The sequence below is a fragment of the Urocitellus parryii genome, chromosome 4 (genome assembly GCF_045843805.1).
Source record: "Urocitellus parryii isolate mUroPar1 chromosome 4, mUroPar1.hap1, whole genome shotgun sequence".
Taxonomy (NCBI): Eukaryota; Metazoa; Chordata; class Mammalia; order Rodentia; family Sciuridae; genus Urocitellus; species Urocitellus parryii.
This window is the reverse complement of record NC_135534.1, coordinates 200,509,911-200,532,364: the sequence shown is the minus strand read 5'-3', so window position 1 is coordinate 200,532,364 and position 22,454 is coordinate 200,509,911. Positions and strand designations below refer to the sequence as shown.

General features: G+C 38.3%; 1 protein-coding gene across 9 annotated transcripts in view; it reads left to right on the top strand.

The window, feature by feature from the left end:
- Dennd1a (DENN domain containing 1A) overlaps positions 1-22,454 on the top strand; it is a 523,854-nt gene that overhangs the window by 268,535 nt on the left and 232,865 nt on the right. For all 9 annotated transcript variants that reach the window (XM_026386221.2, XM_026386225.2, XM_026386220.2 and 6 more), the window contains one exon: positions 17,876-17,976. In XM_026386221.2, the coding sequence (XP_026242006.1) occupies positions 17,876-17,976 (101 nt within the window). The remainder of the gene's footprint in view (positions 1-17,875; positions 17,977-22,454) is intronic.

Genomic DNA, 22,454 nt, shown 5'->3' with positions numbered 1-22,454 from the left:
TATATTTTAATCATGTTATTTTTGAGCCAGTGCCAGTCACTGTCCTAAGCACTTTGCATATTTTAACTTATTTAATTCTTGCTATGACAGCTTTGGTGAGTTCTGTTATTACCTCCATTGTATAGATAAGGAACAGTGGATCCTCTGTGTAATTTTGTTCACATAAATGTAGTGGATTAAACACACAAAGTTATTTCTGCTCCTTCCCAAAACTAAAATGAAATACAAGAATAAATTGCAAACACAAAGAACAGATGCAGCATAGATTTTAAAAATTCTTAGAAAATACTGTTACCAACTTTATGCCAGTATTTGAAAACTAAAGCATAATGGACAGAAAATGTAGTTTATGAAAATTGACTCAGAAAGAAATAGAAAAATTTAATAGGTCATTTACTTTATATAAAGTAATTCAATGCTTGGAATTACTTTTCCAGATAAAACACTCAGCCGATATAGGTGTTTTTTGTTTGTTTGTTTGTACCAGGGATTGAACTCAGGGGTACGCAACCACTGAGCCTCATCCCCAGCCCTATTATGTATTTTATTTAGAGAGAGGGTCTCACTGAGTTGCTTAGCACCTTGCTTTTGCGAGGCTGGCTTTGAACTCTTGATCCTCCTGCCTTCAGCCTCCTTAGCCACTGTGATTACAGGGATATACCACCACACCTGGCTCAGCCCATATAGTTTTATAGGTACGTTTTATCAGACATCTTAAGGAATATATAATTTCAAATCATAGACTCCTTGAGTTCAGAACAAAGAGGAAACACACCTTAGCTTTTCTTGTGCTTGTTATTCTTGACATAAAATCACACAAAGGACAGTTTAAAGAAGAATAATTATCAATCAATGTCACTCATTAATGTAGGTATAAAAATCTTAGACTAAATAGTAGGCAAATGTATTTAAAAATTCATAATAACCAATGATTTTAGAAATATAGGTTGAAGGAACTACAAAATATTCTAACATAATTACACATTACCATGTTAAAACGGAAAACTTATGTGGTCCCCAAAAGATGAAGAAAAAGTATGACCATGTTCATGAATAGGCAAACTCAATATTCTGAAGATGTCATTTCAATCCAAAATGGTCTGTAGATTGAATATAATTCCATTCAATATTCCATTGAGTTTTACATAGTACCTGGCATGCTGATTCTAACAGAATTAGAATTCTAATACAGAAAAGGCAAAGGAAAAGCCAAGACAAACTTGAAATAAAAGATGGGCTGTGGAAGTGTGCTTTCTAGATACAAAACTTTCTGTAAAGCTGTAATAATTAAATGCTGGTAGTGGGGTAGAGATACACAGATTTTGAAATAACAGAACAGAGGGCCATAAACAGACCACATGTGTAAGGGCTCTTTATAAACAACGGAAGAAACATTGGACAAACTGTGGGGAGTAGATGAAGATCTCAATAATTAGCTATCCATATGGGGAAGAAAAAGAAGGTAATTTCTTACTCAAGCAAAACTAAATTCCAAATAGATTAAAGATTTAAATTTAAAGGAAAGTCTTTTAAACTTTTAGAAGGCAAAATAAGTGAATAGTCATCTATGATCTTGGAATGGAGAGGGTTTATTTTAGAATGATCCAAAATATACATTGTATAAAGGAAAAGATTCAAATTATGAATTTTTATTCATTAAAAGATATTATTCATATCATTCCGTGAATGTAAAGGTAAGTCACAAATCAAGACATTTACCATATTTAAAATTAACAGAACCGGCCTTGGTGGCGCACGCCTGTAATCCCAGTGGCTCTGGAGGCTGAGGGAGGAGGATCACAAGTTCAAAGCCAGCCTCAGCATCAGCAAGGCACTAAGAAACTCAGTGAGACCCTGTCTCTAAATAAAACACAAAAAAGAATTGGGGATGTGGCTCAGTGGTTGAGTGCCCGGTACCCAAAAAAAAAAAAAAAAAAAACTAACTGAGGATTAGTATCAGTAATATGTAAAAGAAACACTTCAATTAGAAATAAGAGGGTGAATTTATTAATAGAAAAATTGGCAAAAGCTTTAAATGGATATTTCACAGGAAAAATGCCAATAGTCAAATAACTATATGGAAAGATGTGTAATCACAGAAAAGTACATTAAACGTACAATGAGTGAAACACTTAAGTTTTCAAAAACTTAGGTGTCTGACAAAGGCAAATGTTTTGTTGGACATGTGCTAGGGAATTTCATGTACTACTATTTGAAGGGTGTGTGGCACAAAACTATGTGCATGTGCCTGTCACTCAGCAGTTTCACTCTTTTGGACATATGTAGTGGGATACATGTTCAAGAATTTTTTTTAGCAGCATTGTTTTTATAAACCCTAGAAATTGTCCCTGTGACTTTCAGCAGAGAGCCTATAAACTGTGGTAGAGTCACAACAATGGAATATCATCTTAGTAAAAATGAACTACACCATCCACATGATTCTGTCTATCACGGAAGACTGACTAAAAGAAACCAGCCACAGAGGAATATTCAGTATCATTTCATTCATATACTGTTCAAGTTATAAAAACTAAATGGTAATTTGTTTAGGAATATATACAAACTACAGAAGAAACACACACACACACACACACACACACACACACACACCAAAAAAGAAAATTTAGGTAGTGTTTTTTTCCCAGGAAGGGAGAACAGTATAGTTAGGAAGAGACATACATCAACAGTACCATTTTCTGTCTTCAGCTAGGTAGAGATCAACAAAGTTCTGACAAGGATCAAATAAGAAATATGACTATGCAGGCCATATTGTCTTTGTCATAACTACCAGACCTGACCTTTAGTTTGCCATAGTAAAATAATGGGTGTGCCTGTGTTCCAATAAAACTTTATTTACGAAAACAGGCAGTACACACACTTAACCTTTTCATGTAGTTTGCCAACCCTTGAGCTGGGTGGTAGGTTTGGGGTTCTTAAGTTTTCTTCTTTAAAAATCATTATATCATATACATATTTGTGTGGGGTTTTTTTTGTGTGTGTATACTTCAATTTTGTTGTTGTTGTTGTTTTTAATTAAAGAAGTAGATACCAAGTTCCTGTATCAAGAAGTTTTAGACTGTCAGGGATAGCGACAAAGTAGTGCTTGTACCAAGGTTCAGAATAAAAGTTGCATGACATTTTACAGTTTTGATAATCAGAAAACAGTGAACCTATATCTTGAACATCTAGAGGAAGATGATTTGTAACCTAGAATTCTTTACCTACCTAATGGAATCCCTCAGAAAAGAGTCCTAGCAGCCTTCTACATCTGTCACCCTCCTGTGATCTGTACTCAGTACCCTGCCTTCCCTTTGTGGTTAACTCTGTACTCTCCTGAAGTTCACCCCACTTGTCCCTCTGACTTTATCCTACAAATATTTTATTGTGGCATTATCCTCGGCACTAGGGATGCAACAGTGGACCAAAAAGAAAAAATCCCCATCCTCATGAAGGCTGCATTCTTGTAGGGTAGACCCTCAGTAAACAAGGAATGTTAAACTTAGTGGCTGTACTAAGGGTTGAAGCAGAGGAGGAGAGTGGGTTGGGAATGGGGAGGCGACAGGCATTGCCATTTTTAAAGCAAGAAATGCCTTGCTGAGAGGGTGACACTTCAGCTTCCTCTTGCTAACTCAAGGAACGTGGTCCAGCAGTAAGCTCTTCTCTTTTGCATCATTATTTTTCCTTTTCTGCAGGCGTATCCTTATGAGGAAACTAGTGTGCTACCAAACTTAAAACTTCTTTCACCATCATCTCCTTTATTGATTTTGTTTTTTACAGTTCTGTGGATTGAACCCAGGGACTTTACATTCTAGGCAAGTGCTTTACTACTAAGCTACATTTCCATCCCCAAAACAGCTTTTATTCAGTGATATCGACAAAGTTGTGCTTGTACCAAGGTTCAGAATCTCTATCAAGTAAAATTGAAAGGAATAAATACTTGTAAAACTCTTATAATAGGATTTGGTGTATAGTACGTATATATGTTTACAATAAAGCAATAAATGCTTCAATGGGAGGTCATATTTTAATCTTTAAAATAAAAACCAAGAAGTAGTTATTTAAAACAAGGGGATAAATCCCATGTTCATTGTGATTACATCGAGTTAAGGGTAAGGAGAATCTTAAAGAAGATTGTTGGTTTTCAGTGTAAACATTTACTGCTATTTTTCTGGCTTTATTTTTAAGACTATAAACATCTATTACTTTGACTTTTAAAAAATTCTTGAACAATAGTTGATTCTTAACTGAATTCTTTATTTTCTGTTTGATTGTGGAAACCTGTTTGGGGGCAGTAGCAAGATACAAGGGGCAGCATCCTGGTCAGTTTCCGGGAGTGCTTCTGGGGTGACATAGTTGAACAGACCTTAGTTCTAACAAGTCTTTGGACCAGTTCAAATTCAGAATTTAAAAGTTGTTGTCTTATTTCCTCTAGAGGGGTTTTTCGTTTTCTTGTAGATGAGGCCCAGGATGTTCTGATGCTCCTCTCTTGGCAGATTCTGATGTGGCTTGCAATACCTTAAACAAGTTACATTTTTCTCAGTTTTGTTTGATAAGAGTGGGCTTAATGCTCCTCATAGCCATTAAGCATCTGAAAGAATAAATGCTGTGGAACACCCCAGAGCGCTATCTTTTATGAAAATGTGTACCAATAGACACAAACCATACAGTATTTGGTTCAGAGTAAGGTAAAATGCATTCCAGCGTGTCTTGGTCAATAGCATCATGATGTTCTGTAGAAGAAAAATGCAAGTTTTTGTTCTCTTTGCTCAGTTAATGTATATTGATTGTTTTTCTTTATAAATGATAAATAGGGAAGGCTTAACTAAATCTTGTTCTCTAATGTAAATACTTCAGTGTGATTTCTTATACCACAAAGGTACCATTTTTCTTCCATATTTTTATCTCTGAATTCAATTCTTACTGCTTTTTGGAAATTCTGTGGATAGCAGATAGGTAGAAGGTAAGACGTTTATAGAGATGATCCTACCGAATTCCATCAGCATTCCTAGAAGATCAGTATTATTCCCATTTTCTATAGCAACCTATCCATCGGGGAGGTGCAATAACCTGCCCAACGTTGCATACCAGTCAGTTGGAGAAAGAGCCATGCATATCAACCATTTTGACCTGGTGTCGGGGGAGGGAGGCTTTGGTTTCAGGAAAGGAAGGAACTTCTGGGAATTACACAGACAAATGAATCTTAGCCCAAGTGCTTGCATTGGTGACCAGGTTGTTTACTGGGTGCCACTCCTCAACACTGTTTTTAGAACCCTTATACAGGAATTGTCACAAGAGCCAGGGACACATTGTTAGTACTGTCCCTCCTCCTGAAGGAATAATTTGAAAATTCTTATAAAAAGCCAGAAGAGACACTGAGCCAAAGCTGGTGGATAAGGATAAGTGGGGCTGGGTAATGCTGGTTTGGCTGAAAAATAAGACCAGATTTTATAATAATGAGAGGCATTTCTTGTGTAGCTTATAAATAACTTCAGAACTCTCAGAGAGGCATGATGGTAGCATAGGCAGAATAAGCATGTGTAAACCCTTGTTTAGATGCATGCTGAGTACTCTATGTGGTCGGCCCTGGTTCCCCCACTCCTAAAGTTCTTTCAAGTTAACCTTTCTGAGCCTCACACTACGTCCCAGGCATTGAGCAGTCATACATATGTGATTATCAGTTTTTTTATTAGTTCTTGCATCAACCCCAGAAGCTGGTCTACTTTGTCCTCCTTTTGCATATGAGACTATTGACACCCAGAAAGTTGAAGTGTCCTATCTAAAATGAGCTGCAGGGATAGAATTAAAACCCACTTTTCTTGGCTCCAGGCCAAAATCCTTTTGGCTGCCTCATAATGCCTCCTTGGTAACTTTCCATTTGTCATGAGTTCACTCGGACACTTGCACTCGGAGAAATTTTCTTGGCATGATTTTGTTGACTGTGGGTCTGAATGACAGCAATAATCTCAGCTTGGCCATTGCTTTTGCTTGCACATTCAAGCTCTTCCCTTTAGTTTTTCTTTGTTTGATAGTAGGGATTGAACCCAGCGATGCTTTACCACTGAGCCACATCCCCAACTTTTTTTTTTTTAAGTTGCCAATGGATTTTTCACTTTGTTTATTTATATGTGGTGCTGAGGGTTGAACCCAGGGCCTCACACATGCCAGGCAAGTGCTCTACCACTGAGCCACATTACCAGTCCCCATCCACAGCTCTTTTTATTTTTTTTATTTTGAGACAAGGTCTGGCTAAGTTGCTTAGGGCCTTGCTAAATTGGAGAATGGTCTCCAACTTACAATTCTTCTGCCTCAGCCTCCTGAGTTGCTGGGATTACATGCATACGCCACGATGCCTGGCATTTCCCCTTGAGATTTAAACAAAGCCCTTGCATGCAGCCAGCGCCACTCCAGCCACCAGGGAAGCAACAAAAGGCCAATGTGCAGTTTTCTAACTGACACATGCACTCTGTAAGCCAAAGCCCTGTTTCTCAAATGCTGTTCAGTCTGCCCACTGTCTGCACATTATTCCACTCTGCCATCTCCCTGCCCAGCCTGCATCATCTGCCCTGAGCATGGCCCTGGTGGGACCCTGGCCAGATCCGCTGTGACTCACTGTGGCTTCGGAATATGTGTGCTACACCTCCTTCTAGCTCTTGTGTGTTTCAGCTCTATTTGCCCCCTTTATAATTTAAGGGTACTGGAAGAAGTTTCAAAAATTGAGAAGACCTAGCTAAGGGATGACAAAAGCATATCTACTTTCCTGAGTAATATATTTTTGTCATATCCAATGTATGCTTTTTAAAACAAGTTCTTAGAAAGGAACTACTGTTTATCAGCAAGACCATTACCTAATTAACTGAACCTCCACACCCAATTACTTTTGTGGCTCCCATACCTAGGAAAAAGTTAATGCTTTTCTGGTGGTAACTTACTTAGGCACAGGAGAAAATAACTGAATATCATTTCCCTGTCAGTTTCTTCCTAACTAGGTAAATGCAAATTTGTCCTGGAGAATGTGAGACTTGAGCAGGACCCAGGTATCCGTGGCCCAAGGAGGGGTGGATGATAACTGGGTCTTCTCACCAGTGCCTCAATACATGCTTTAGTATTCAAGGGAAGTCCTGGATATTTTCCCAACTTTGCCCCCATCCTGTCCTATCCACTCCCACTGACAGCTTCTATTGTCTGAGCACCATCTGGTCTTATGACCTAAGAAGGGGCCAGTTTGTGGTCAGGGCAGTTTTTCAGATTTGGCTTTTCTACCTCTTTCCCAGCGAACTTTACGTTGCTGTGACTGTGCCAGCTCATGTAGTGAACTGGACACCTAAATCATGTGTACAAAGCTTTTCTAGTTCTTCTGGACAAGAAGAAACTAATCCTGTTTGCTTATCTGCAGCCCTTGAAGCAGAGATGAGAGTGGCAGTTTAAGAAGGTTTGAAATACTGGAGCTGAGCCAGAGCCTCTTTGCCTGCACGCTCCACTCTGCATGTTCCAGCCGTAGGAACAAACTGCATTATTTTGTTTCAAACTGTGCTCAAGGGAAGCCAAGACCTTGTAACTGGAAACTTCCCAAACAGAGAATTCTAAGACTAAATTTAGTTTTCTATTTAAAAAATAAAATAAATCGAACATTTTGTTTGTTCATCTTTTATATGTTAAAAGAGAGAGAGATTAACCTAGTTCACACCAACAACCTAAGAAGAGAATTCAAAGAAGTGAGAAGAAAACTAATCCTTTTGGTGAAGAGGGAAATCCTTAACAAAATGTAATGAAGTGGCATGAAATACAGACTCTACAGCCAAACTTGCAAATAGCGTAGCCTCTCTAATCTCCATTACATAAAATTTTATTGTGGCTCAGAGAATATTAAAAACAGTTAAAGATAAATGAAAGGAACCTCCACTGACAGGAAATAGGGGAAGAAATTGGTATGCTTTATTTATGTGGTTTTTCTATGTTTTTTTTAAATGTATATAAAATTAACTGCTTTTTTTAACTATACTCATTTAATTATGTGTGAGTTGAGTTTCTCATGTTCATATTGAACTATAACCAGAATGAAGAGAATCTTGAGATGTTCTAGAGACTGTATAATATAGAGCATTCAGTTTAATTTGTGATCTTTTGATATAACTTCAACCAGCCAAGGTCTCCTTTTGGTTTTTACCTTCCTTTCCTGCATGTTCTGCCATTGCTTCAACAAACTTTGAGCACCTACTTTGTAAGATTCAGATTATTCGGGATTCCCAGAGAACTTTTTAAAAATGTAGATTTGTAGCAGTACTTCCAGACATTCTGATTCAAAATATCTAGCATGGAACCAGGGAATTTATGTTTTTTAAGGTTTCCGAAATGATCAGTAGGCAGACCAGATTTAGAGCCACTGAATAGTCAGTTCTCTAAGACCAAAAAAAAAAAAAAATTAAATTCTTTATTGGCAGTTGTTATTTTGCATCATTAGACTTATTTTCATTTTGAGGCTACATAATCGAGACTAATTACATTTCTGTAGAAGGCTTTTATGAGTATAGACTAGCACTTTAAAAAATTCTTTGTTTTTCTTCATCTTCTTTTTGGCAGAGCTTCGATTTTGGTCATGGATAGTCTAGAGAAGGACATTGCTAAATATAATATATTCAAACTCTCAGTAATGTTATGGAATGCCAATGCAGTCCGTCAGTGTGATGGACATCTAGAGCATGTATATAAATACATCTAGAAAAGTGATATTTCTTTTTAGCCATTTCATTAAAAAAAGACCTAAAATTTTTATTATTTTAGTAATGTGGGCAATTTATGAAATAAATTTGTATATTCTTTAAACTATAGGTATTTTTTCTTATATGGCTCTTATGAATCAAAGCTCTACCAAAAACCACTAATGGATTACATCCAAATCACTTACATCTTAATGAACTCAAAAATCCCTAAATGGCACCCGGCAGACATCTCTGAGGCTTTCGTTATGGAAACATGAAGACCTACTATGTACTAAGTCACTGGGGCAAGGGCATAATTTTGTTGTGTTGTTTCTGCAGGCAGTAGCTATAGTCTCTTTGGTAGACTACTCAAGACAGTGGGTTATGAAATTAGGTCATGCAGTAATGGTTTGATAGAGACTTGTAAAAATTCACAGTTTTGCTTTGCTGCTACCTTGATGGCTACACAAGACATCCAGCTAGGCTCACAGATATCCTATTGTGATACCTTTTCTCAAGACAGAGGACATTAACTTTGGGGTCAAGGGAGAGGGGGTCAGGGGAGAGGGCATCAGATTTTGAGGCAGGATAGTTTTGTTTAGTTTCTGCCTCTGCCATGTACTTAATCCTCCCTGAACCACTTTCTAGCCATAAGATTGTGAGCAAGTTGACCTTTGGAGTCTCTTTGCCCTCTTCTGTAAAAATGGGAGTATGAAAGATTCATGAGCATAGATATGAAAAACTAAACCAGCACTGGGCACATACTACTAATCCAGTAATATCATTTGACACAGAACCTCATCTTTGTGGGCAATAATCCCCAAGCTGGAGAGTAATAGAGACCATGGAGAGTGCTCAGATTCCACACGCACAACTGGTGACAGTGGATGGAAGGGAATCCGTGCCACAGAGGACAGTCATGTCAATATGAGGGGTTTTACATATCCACTCCCTCTCACTAGTCACTTACTCGTTGAGTCAATGGTCATTTCTTATTCAAGTCTTTACATCACATCACTACATAGATCTGAGTGACCTAGTGAGCTTCCACCTTCCCTTGACCCACCATTCCACCTGGTTCCCCCCATCCCCAGAGAACAGCACAGCAAAGTCACTGTTGTCCTCCAGAATTGAAGAGCTCTGCCTTCCCAGTCTGTGCCACCCAATGCTTGCCCCAGGCAGAATTAGGGATTCCTTCTTTATATGCTGACACACTCAAACCTCCATTATAGCACCTCTTTCATAATGCTTTTGTGTTGAAGTTGATTGTTTGCATTTTGATCTTTCTCTCTCTATTGAAATTGCTCCAGGGCATGGCATATCCATAATGGATACTTAGTAATTGTCAGATTAATACAGATCAGAGCACAGAGGCAGTTTCACTTGAACTTAGAGCACAGATTTGGGAGCCTGACTTCACTCAGTTCGTGTTCTAGCTCCGCCTTGAGCTCTGTGGACCTTATGCAAGTTTCCTCATCTGTAAAACGGGAACAGTGAGGCTACTTACCTTAGAGGGCTGCTGTGAAGATTAAAAGGATTGAATATATGTGAAGTACTATCCTCCATGTTTGGTATATAGTAAATGCTAGTTAAGTGATTATGATAGGGGCTATTTTATGGCTTTCATCTTTCTGAGTTTATTGTCCTTCTCTAAGGTTTTATTTGCACAACAAAACTCTACAGGGGGGATCCTTTTTTCCCTCCATACATCAGATTTAGCAATGTACCACACAAAGGTTCTTTAGTTCCTTCTTTGTGTATGAGTCCCTGATAAACAGGTACTCCTGACTCCATGTTCAGTTATGCTTACTTTCCTTTAAAAATGTTATTACTTATTAAAGCAATATTATAAACCATTAGCTTAATATGTTTTACAAATATTTACAAATATATATATATATATGTCTTATAAGTATTTATAAAGAAATATAAATAATCATATATACTAACTTGAGTTGGCAAACAGATGTCTCCTTGAGTTTGAACTTTGATCCATTGACAACAGATGCATGTCAGGAGGGATGCCCAGCCATATCCCAACCCCATGATCAGTTAGTAATGCCTGTCACAGATGCAGAATGGGGGACTGGCTGCCTAATGGGGACTGCTGTCCCTGTATTTCAGTAAATTGTTATCAATACCCATGTAACCTTGCCTTTTCCTTTTTCACCTAGAAGGTTAAAAGAAAGCTCTTTCTCCACTCCTGGTACTATGAACTTCTTTACAGTTTACCACACCATAGATTCTGCCTTTGCTTTGGTAGCTAAAGCTTTTCTCTGGCAGTTCTAGTTGCTTTGATGTTTTGAAGTGTCAAATCTTGGCAGGAAAGCTTATTATTCTGATTAATAACTTACTCTAATTACTCTAGCTAGTAGGTAGCTTTAGGAAAGAGAAGTGATTCAGTAGGCCAATGCTTTCCTGAGTAAGCCTCCCCTTGACTTTGGATGATACTGCTCTTGGGAGAAGATATCTGTTGGACTCCATGTTGGTGTTTTTGTTTGTTTGGTTTTCTTTCTCTTTCCTCCAAAAGATAGTAGAAAAAGAGGAGGTAAGATGAATCCCACCAAACTAAAAGAGAAACTGCTTGAAGAAACATTGCTCCCCCTGTCCCTCTAAAAAGAAGCACTGCATCTTCACTTCTAAGAAAAGCAGGGCATTCTTTGCTCTTTTCCTTATTTCCATTAACACATCTGGCATCTGTCTAGACTAGTGGAAGTTTCTTTGATTTCTGAGACTTTCAAAGTTGCCTCTCTGCTAAACCATCTTTGATAGTTTCTTAAAAGCCAGCTCTTCCCCTGACAGATATAATAAGCACAATTGAAACATGCTGAACTATTTATAATTAAAAGTTTTTCTCAGACCTATGAAAGGGTTGACCTAGGCTAATTTTTTTTCATTTATTCTAATTTGTTATAAATGGCAGCAGAATGTATTTCAATTCATAGTGTACATATAGAGCACAATTTTTCATGTCTCTGGTTGTACACAAAGTAGAGCCACACCATTCATGTCTTCATACATGTACTTGGGGTAATGATGTCCATCTCATTCCACCATCTTTCCTACCTGTGCCCCTTCCCTTTTCCTCCTTCCCCTTTGCCCTGTCTGAAGTTCCATTCCTTCCATGCTCCCCATCCCCATTATGGATCAGCACCCTCATATTAAAGAAAACATTTGGCATTTGTTTCTTTGGGATTGCTTACTTCACTTAGCATAATATTGACCTAAGCTAATTTATAAAGTCTCTGCTGATTTTGCTTAAAATTGTTTGCTGATTTTACAGTGGATTTTCCATTTGAGAATAAATCATAATAAAAAAAAACCCACACAATACTGTTTGAATCACGGTACCATTTATTTCCTGATGACTACAAAGATGGCTTATAGTTAAATAAAATAATCTAATTCTCAAGTTGAGAAAGCTAACAACATCTGTAAAACACTCTACATCTTCTACAACTAGGATGATTCTTGGTTGAAATAGACTTAAAAATATCTTAACTTTAAATCTAGTAATCTGGCATTTTTTCCTCTACCCTTTGTTTTATCAGGCTCATATTTTTCCTCTATCCTTTGTTTAGGCTCAGAGGGGAAAGTCAGATGCCTCTAACAGTGAAGCAGGTGTCAGTTTGATTGTTTAACATTCTGAATTCTAGAATGTGAAGAATGACTGTGACCATCTGATTTTTTTTTTTCTCTGCCAGGTTTTAGAACTGGGATCTCAACAGTTCTCAGGATTTCAACAGTGTTTTGTTAAGCATACAGAAAAACGGAGTGACAAGTACCTATTTTATTAACCTTTCACTCAACACTTTTTTTTTTTTTTAGAAATGTTGTGCTTTATTAAACAACTGCAATTCATGATCTGTCTGGTAATATCACTTATTATTTCTCATGACACTCAGTTGGAGGCATGCTCACATTCCCCAAACATCTATATGGCTCCCACTCAGTGTGAAACATGATGGGAGATCAGAAAAGGCTTCCAGTGGGGTCTCTGTCCTTGTGGGACTTGAATCTGGAGCCTCATGGCCCTAGTCTCCTAAGAGCATCTTCTCTAAGATCTTGAGCACATCAGTGGCTCAGAGGAAGGCTGTGCTCTCCACAGTCAAGTGACGGAAATGGGGTGGCTGATAGATGGTGGTTCTTTAGCTCATGAATTTGGGGTAGGCCTCTGTAGCTGCAGAGAGGAGGAAGCGAGACCAACTTTGAGATAGACTTATATTCAGTCAGTATTATCTGAAGAGGGTAAATGGGGGCAGAGTAGGAATAGTCAACTTCCATAGGAATCTTGTAGCTAGCCTTTCATTTTACATATTGGGGAAATTGAGACCCAGGAGAGAAAGTGGCTTGTTCAGATCAAAAAGAGAGTTAGTGGAAGACTCTGCAAGTATGTGAATGAGAACGTGCCAGAAACACAGACTTTCAACTACTTTTAAACCAGTATTGCAGATATGTGTGCCCACAATGTCATATAAACCTTTCCCTTTGACTAACAGTCATTAGTTTCTTGTCTAGAATTTCCTGTGAATTGAAGACACTACAACACCTTAGTTAAATGTTACTAATCCTCAGGAAATGATCAGATCTGTTTGTTTTAAAAATGATTATTTTTTAATCTAAGACTCTCATGCCCTAGGCATGTGATAAACTGTGTGTGTTTAAAAATAAATAAATAAAAGATTATTTCCCGTTACTTGTATTTTATCCTAGAAATGTGGCCATCCAACACTGGAGCAAATGCCTATCTACGTAACTGGGCAGTGCCAACAGGGACAATATCTTATCTATTTTAGAAATCTCCACATTGTGGATGGCACAGGATAGGCACACAAACACTTTTTAAGCTGATTTATACATTATAGAAATCGTGGCCATTATAGTCAGACCTGGATGTGAGTCCCAGTTCTATCACTTACTAGTGAGTGTCCCTAAGCAACTTATTTCAGCTCTGAGACCATTTCCTTACTTGTGAAATGTGATGAAGAGGATGCTTGTGTATCCACACACATTTCCTTAAAGCAGTACTTTGTGAGTATTCAAACCCCAAAATGATGCCTAGCACTTAACCTGTGGGGATTTTTTTTTAAGGAGGGATTCTTATTTTTAATTCCATTTTAAATTGCAAAGTTGTATTGGGAATAACTGAGGCATTGGAATCTAAAATCTTGACAATCTATGCATTATCTCTGAGAAATATACCTTATACTAAAAAAAAAAAAATAAGAGAAAGAAAAAGTGTCCTTGTGATTTTTTTCTCCACCTTTATCATTGATCATTCTCCATTTATGTCCTACCCCCTCTGCCTTCTCTCCTTTTCTTCCTCAACCTCAAAGAAACCTAATGGAGCCATATAAAAAGCTCCAAGATATAACTGACCTTGTGCACCTTTAATTGAGGACAGAATTTGCTAAAGTGCAGCCAAAAAACCCACCAGTGGTTTACTTTCCAATCTGTGTCCCGGCTAGACTAGCTGTTGGCTGTATAATTTGTCTAGTTTTGTCTGGAGTCCTAGACTATTCAGCTGCTTCAGGGCAAAATCTTTTGGGGTGTCATTAAATGGGATTGATAATTGGCTTCTGATGAATATTCATTGTGACTAATGACTTTGGGCAAATTTTACACATACTATCTTTCTATTCTCCCACTGAGTGAGATTTGATAGAATCATTTTCCTCAACTTGCACTTTAATTAAATATTCACAATACCCCTTTGTTGACTACTACACTCCAAATTGTATACTTTCATCATTTTAAATTTTTGTCTTCTATGAAGAATGAGCATAGTCCTTTAAGACTTTCATTTTTAGAAATGGGACTTAGAGTTATTTTTAAAATAAGTAGTTAGTGATATTTTGTGTGTCATAGTACATCATTTCTGGTTAAGCATAGATATATGGTCAGACTTTTCCTGTAATCAGCTTAACTGCTGTTCTTAAGTAACGATGCACATAATTTGTACTATTTAGTATTTTGGAAAGGAGCCAAACAATTCCCCGCTTTGTTTATTTGTTTTCTTAATCATATGGGTGAATGCATTTTACCCCAACTGCAGAGATTTGTCCCTTAGAAAAATACTGTAACAAAATGATCAAGCACCTTAAAAGCTTTGCTTTTATTTATTAATTATTATTATTTATTATTTTGCATCAAGGATAAGTAATTTTAGAATGTTGATATTTGGCTTAGTAGACTTATTTTGAGGTTAAGGACAGACACATGGAAAGAACATTTCCTGAGGATAAGATTTTGACCCCAAACAACTTCAGTTAAAAAGAAGTTTTGTCTCAGACAGGACCACTCTATCCAATGACTCTTTCAGAGAATTACAAATGAATGTGAGATGATGTTACTTTATGTTTATAAAGTACCTTATAGGTTTTGAAGTGTTTTTATTTATTTGATATGTTTTAGAGTTATAGAGTAGGCATATTTTTGGATGAGTGATTTTCCAAAAGTGGTATATTTGTATGTCTAAGCATGTTATTGTTTTAGAATTTGAATCATATGCCCTACTCTGTGAGACTCATGAAAATGTTGGTACAGTACTCTTGAAGCCAAGTCACCAACTACCTTTATGTTGTGATGAATATATGCTAAGTAGGAATTGTTTTTTATTTATTCAGGACACATCTCATTAAACAGCACTTATATATGTGCTTTGACACTGAGAACACGGGGATGAAGGGAGACGGGGATTTTGTGTACTTTATAATCAGGGTATAAACTGCAGACAGTAACAATCCAGTTAATAATGGGGACATATATCCAGGGGAGCCAAGGCAAGACTTCAGAGAGGAGGGGAGGAGTATGTGTGCAGAGACCTGAGAGAAGGGTTTACTAGGGACACAAGTCTGGGCTACATTGGGGAATAAATAGAAACAAGAGGAGAGGAAAAGGAGTCCAAAGCTATTTCTACATCTGCAAATGATATATTCCAAAGGGAAACACGGAGAAGGCAGTTGAGACTGTGGTTGGAGATGCTGCTTTACAGGTAGACTGGGACCTGGTGAAGACATCTCAGTTATACCCCAAAGACTTGGAGTACAAAGTGATATATGTCTGGCCCTGCATGTTAAGGAAAGCACTCTGGCTGCTAATTAAAGACTGAGTGCAGAAAGAGCTGGGGCCAAAGGCCAGTGTAGCCCTCTAGACTGATTTCAGGGTCAAGTTGGAGTAAAGCTGGTTTATTCTCACTCAGCACCAGCAAGGATTTTTCATCTGTGAGAAATCCTGAAGGAATTAGTCATATATATACATTTGGCAGCCTCCTTTGTCAGGGAACCTACCAAAGTAAATAGGGAAGAGTGGATTGGACCTCAGAGTCTTGGCAGAGTCATTGGGAGCAGCTCCCTGACACTGTGGATCCCCTCCTGTTAGGAGCATGTATCTGATTTAAAGAACAGGGTCTGGAGGGAAGGGGAGGGTGGGGGAAATGGCGCCCTGGCTTTAATACACAGCTCTCACAACTGTGAAACATCAGCAGAATATCCAATTTAAAGCTGTTCATGTTACACTAACCTCTGGGATTCTTTTAACTGGGCCTTGGCACGTCACTCTTTCGCCACGTAAATGTCCTTCTGTCAGCAAAGACCAGTTAACGGCTTCCAAAAGAAGCAAAGTCCTCTTGGGAACAGGCTTCCCAGAAACCAAAGAAACATTAAAGAAGAAAGACAGAAAGAAACATGTGTTTGTTGGCTTTTGTCACTTCATAGTTATATCTCCAAAGGTGTTTTTTTTTTTCCTTCTCTTTTGGCCATATTGAATTTTGTAGCAATTGTATTCCTTTTATTATCTTTGTTTCCTAAATTTTTAATTGTATTAAATACTGGTTTTATTATATTTGTAGCCCTTTATGAAAGGGTAGAGGATACAGAAAGGGGGCATGTCAAGAGAATAGGGAGAGGAAGGATTAGCCAGTAAACAGTGCCAGAGAAATTGATTAACTATGTGGAAAAAATAAATTATCACCTCAGCTATTAACATTAAATTAATTCCAGATGGATTAAAGAGTTAAATGCTAGGAGAAATTTTGGAGGACTTTCTTAGGATAAAAGTAGTAGAATTCACCACTAAGGTAAAGATTAGTCTACATAATTATTTAAACTTTCTCTTCACTCAGAAATGCAGAGAAAATTATGGATAGATTATTTTTAAAATAATGTTGTATATAGTGTTGGTATTCTTTGCAAATTATCAGTGAGTGCTTTTTTACAAATCAATTTTTAAAATACTGATATTCACTTTTAAAATAGGCTAACAATAAATAGACCATTTACCTAAGAAATGTATTCAATAACTGCAAGACAAAAAATATTCAGTCTCAGTCACGATCAGAGAAATAAAGATAGATACAAGTATGATCAAATAAATAAAAATAAAAGTAAGATAGATACAAGTTAAAGTCGCTATCTTACCTACAATACTTGGTGCTGGTGACAGGCAGCAAGACCAGCATCATAGTGTGTGGCTGGGTGAGTATAAAGAGCCTCCCGCCTTCTCTTTTTATTATATTAACATATTTCTGATATTTGTGTTACTATCCTTATTATAAGCCTTAAAATATGCATGACCTTTGTCTCTGAATTTTACATTTAGGAACCATACATAAAAAATACTGACCTGATGCAATTTTATAACTTAATGATAAAAGAGTAGTTAAACAGGTGAAATTCATTGCATATCATTAAAAGATATTTTCCAAGAAGATTTAAAGATGTGGGAAAATGGCATAAAAATTTTAACTTTTAAAAAGAGCAAAAAGAATACTGTATTTATAGTATTGTTAGGAAAGGAAACATAAGGACTTATTCATGTAACCCCTTGAAATGTTAAATAATCTTCAGATAATGTAGACTTTTATTTTCTTTTATCCCTTTCTCCATTTTCCTAAATTTCTGCTCTAAATGTGCATTATTAATTTTTTTCATTTACAGTGCTTGGGATGGAACCTGCTAGGCAAGCACTCTCCCACTGAGCTATACTGTCAGCCTTATAGTTAGCTTTAAAGTAGGGGTGGGGGAGGATGGATAGACACTTTGAAGAACCACCTCCTCCTAAATTTGTATTAGGGTGATTGGGTTAACATATTTTCTCCATACTTCTCAGTTTCTTTAAGATATGTTGCTTCCCCCACTTTGGTTTTTTAGCTCTGAATCTCTGCTCTGCTTCTGTTGCAGTTGACTGCGTGCATCCATGGTGCAGCTGCAATGCTCTACCCCATGTACTGGCAACATGTGTACATCCCTGTGCTGCCTCCACATCTACTGGACTACTGCTGGTAAGGCTGCTGCATATCCTGCCCTCTGTTTTCCCTCTTCCAAGACCCGGAATGTTAGATCTATAGCTGTTAATGCCACTGGTGACTCTAAATTAAAAATACTCCAAAAATGGCATGGGTTTTAGAGCACCTGATTGCATGGCTTTTTTATTTCTAAATAGCCTTCATATATGTCATGACATTCTGAAGAGTTCAAGAGAGTAGATAATACTTTTTCATACTTTTCCTATTTCTCAGTTTGGATAAACCAAAGCACCAAGAAGTCATATACTTTTGTTTCCCCCTCAGACAAATTGGAAACTGGTGACAAGAGCATTTGAGATTCCCAGGATGACTTCAAGTTTCAACCATGCCCTAGAACGTCCCATCAGACTTGCTTTCAGCTGTGGTTTGGGAGCATAAGCTAGATTTCAAAACCTCCTGAGGCTTTTGATGAAAATTTCACTATTCAGTGAAACATGATTTAGTGAAAGAAAGGAGGAAAGTTTTGGAGTTGACTTGACAGGTCACATGGCCTAGGACTTTGTTTCCTCTTCTGTAAGAAGAAGTTGCTTAATGCATAATTACATAGAGATGAAACAAGACAGCAGTTGAAGCACCATGTAGAAAAGCTGGCTTGTGGTAGGTGCTTAGTTAACATTTCTGCTGAAGCATCATCCTCTTCACTGTCTGTCTTCAGTGGATGACTTTAAAAAATGGTTCATGTGGTGAATTCTCCTTATGAATAATTTTTTTCTCTAGAGTAATGTGATAAAAGACATTGTCCCCAAATAGCTCCTATCAGGAGATATTGGCAAAGGGAGCACAATGTAGGGATGTAGCACTGCCTGCCAGATTGGAGAGCTTCAGGAGAAAGGGACTCATTCAAGCCACTACAGGCCTCTCACTTAACAGATGATTCAGGATATTTACCATTGGGTCTGAATGATTTGAGTCCAGATCAGTCTAATTGTTGCTCTTTTGAAATCATTTCACGGAAAAGATTCACCCAAGTAGCCAAATTGACTTGGGAGCTTAAAGGCATTGTGTAGTCATTCCTAATTTTAATGTGTTGGGCTCGCCTTGCTCCCAGGAAGCCATGTATTTAATGAAGATGTAACTGAGGGCCAGCATATAAAAATCTGTGATCCTCTCTTTATTATACATTCTTTTTTTTTTTTTTTAATGATACTGGGGATTGAACTCAGGGGCACTCAACCATTGAGCCACATCCCTAGCCCTATTTTGTATTTTAGAGACAAGGTCTCACTGAGTTCCTTAGTGTCTCAGTAAGTTGCTGAGGCTGGCTTTGAACTCGTGATCCTCCTGTCTCAGCCTCCTGAACCTCTGGGATTACAGATGTGTACTGCTGTTCTTTATTATATATCTTTCTTACCAAGGTAGATTGTCTTATCCATGCCTTTCTCCCACCTTTTATGAGATTAAGAGGCCGTATGTCCCCTACCATGTGGAGTGTGTATATATATATATATAAAATCCTGGTTCATTTAAAATTTCTTCTTGATTCATGAGGGGACCAGGTCCCACATTTTGTCAGTATGTCTCTTTATAACTTGGTTTATTTTGGAAATTATTTTTAGTTAATGATGTGTTCCAGGTGCTGCTAGACTAGATTTTGTTTTCCATCTCTCTTTTGGCGGAGGTATTATAGTTTTTGCAAATAGAAAAGGATAATAATATAAATCCCTCATAATAAATTCACCTTATTCACCATTAAATGTTTGAGTTTTCCCCCTTCCTCACAGGGTGTTTTCAAACCCTCAATCCTTGCCTCTCTTCAGGTTCTCTAGCTTCTCCCCAACTGGGGACTCCATGGAGTACTGAACCATCTCCAATAGGAGATCATCAGACACCTGTGCCCACTGCCATAGCCTGGTGCAAGTCCACTTCATCTTTTGGCTTCTAACACAGAGACTAGGAACTTTCTTCACTGCCCTGTCATTGTCATTGACTTGTCTCCAGTTCCTCATCTCCTTTCCATCTCTTTCCCTGCTGTCCTCAGTGACTTCAGAAGCCACACTGTTAGCCTCCCCTACTCCCACTGAACCCACATTGGCTCTATTTCATCATTTGTATAGAAGTTACTTCCCTCCATCAGAGAGTCCTGAAGTAGTGCAAAGATGAACTGAGAGGACTCAATTACTGGCCAGTTGTGTAACTGAGAGCAAATGACAGCCTCTCTGAATCTCTGCCCATATGTCTAAAAGAATAAAAATACTAGAACATATTCCTTACATTGTTTCTAAACAATTGTATGTAAAAAAGCACTTTGTAGACAGAAAAACAATATCAACCACCCAGCAGGATGACACACCTGGTGTTATTGAACTGATTCCCACATCTCTGGCTTTAGGTTCTCCCCTCTGATTCTGACCCTATTCTTTGACTGTCTCAGCAACTCTCTTTCTTCTAAAAACCCTTTGTCTTTACCATGTCTTTCCCCCAGCCTCCTTTTTGCTCCCTCTGTTCTACCTCTTTGATTTTCTTGCTGTCCTGTTTGCTCTTGTGAGCTTTTTCAGTATAGCAAATGTATTCTGATACCTCTGTGTCTCAGCACTATGCTAAGTGTGGGGAAGGCCAAGATAAGAGCCAGTCTCCATCAAAGGGGGCTCAAACAGTTGGGTATAGAAGACAGGCACACAGACGGATTGTTTGCACAAACACTGCTAAGATCTGTGAGAAGGGAGCTGTTCCAGATTACTTTGCCACTTCCCTGGAGACTCTGGCCCTCTGGCCTTGCCATTAATACTATCCTGCCCCATCTTCCTGTCTGCTTCTTGGATGACAGATATGTCTGGAGAAAGTCTGGAAATCACTGCAGAGAGGACTCACTGCAAAGTGGTGCCATCTGCCCTCCTTAGCTTGCCCTGTTCCTCTTAGCTCTAAGCCTCACTGTACTCACCATGCTTCAGGTTTGGGCTGGCCTTCACCACATTCTGAAGGCTCCTGCAGCTGCCTTCCTTCCCTCCACAGAACCTATACTCATGGCCTGTTTTTCTCTAAGGAAGGAAGAGCAGTTTGTTCAAAACCATTGACTTCACCTTAGTCAGGGTTCTGTCTCCTGAGGGTTGTCTGGGACCCATCAGGACCTCTGATCTACCTGGTATCTTCAAATGTCCTGCCTCCTCTCTCTCTCCTCTCCCCACAGATGTGCTCAGGTGCCCCATTCTTCCAACTAGACCTTCCCTCACTTGCTGTTCTTTTTGAGTTTCTGAACCAGTTCTCTTGGTTTTTTCACTGCCATGTATCTCAAAGGAAAGGACTATTACTAGGGTTTCTTGTCATTTGGATAAAAGATGGGGAGGCTGGAGCAGGGAGAGGGGGAGTTAGAAAGGAAGGGAAGGAACAAACTATTCACCCAGGGAAGGTAGAAGGGAGGGAGATAGTGAAAGGGAGAGAGAGCAGAGAAGGGAGAAGGTAGAAAGGAGACATATATAATCCAAGACTCAAAGAGTGACCAACTGCCCCCTCAATGCAGAACCTACTAGATTCCTTCTCCCCACAGCCACTACACCCTCACAGGCACAGGACTCCTTCACAGATGCCTATCCCTTCCCCCAGAGGCATGCCTCAGGGTTTCCCATGTGGAAAGAGACACTCCCCATGTGTCACAGCCTAGACAGTGCATTAAAGGACAGCCTCAGAGCCTCCCAAACTCCAGTGAGACTCAACCTTCATGTCTCAGCACTAGCCTCAGACAGGAACACAGGGATTCTGAATTCAAGGATGGGTAGAGCTGGGAGAATTGACCATTGCCTCTGTCACATAACACAACTTTAGCTTGCCATTATTTATAAAGTTGTGATTGCTAGATTTTTAGTTACTTTAAGACCAGCAGCTTATAAAATTCCAGAACCATGGAGAAGATCAAATGCTATGTCATTAATATCAGCAGTAACAGTAGTTGCCATTGTTGAGTGACTCCTTGGTCCCAACCACTGGACCTGTGATCTTGGTTAGCTCTTCCAACTGCCCTGAAAAGCAGGTGTGATTAGTTCCATTTCATTACATCAGTAAACCATGGCCTCAAGAGGTTTAGTGACTGACCCCATTATAGACAGTATATATTGTCCGATTCCAACCTTTTAAAAACAAGAATTATATGAATTCATAACACAAAATTAGATATGTCTATGTACAATAGAGAGGCAGAGTTCTGGAAAGAAATATATCAAAATGTTTAATAGTGACTTATGATTGCGGGGGAGAGGGTTCCAATTTGATTTTTATGTTATTTTCCATATTTTCAAATGCTTCTTGTTTAAATTTTATTTGTATTTTTTAGATACACATGGCAGTAGGATGTATTTTGGCATATTCTACTTAAAAGGAGTATGACTCATTCTAATCAGGATCCTATTGTGGTTGTACATGGTGCAAAGTTACTCTGGTCATATTTTCAAATATTTCCAAAATGAGGAAGTATGGTCTTTTATAATTGAAAAAGCTTTCTTTTGAAAACTAAGTGTTTATTCAAG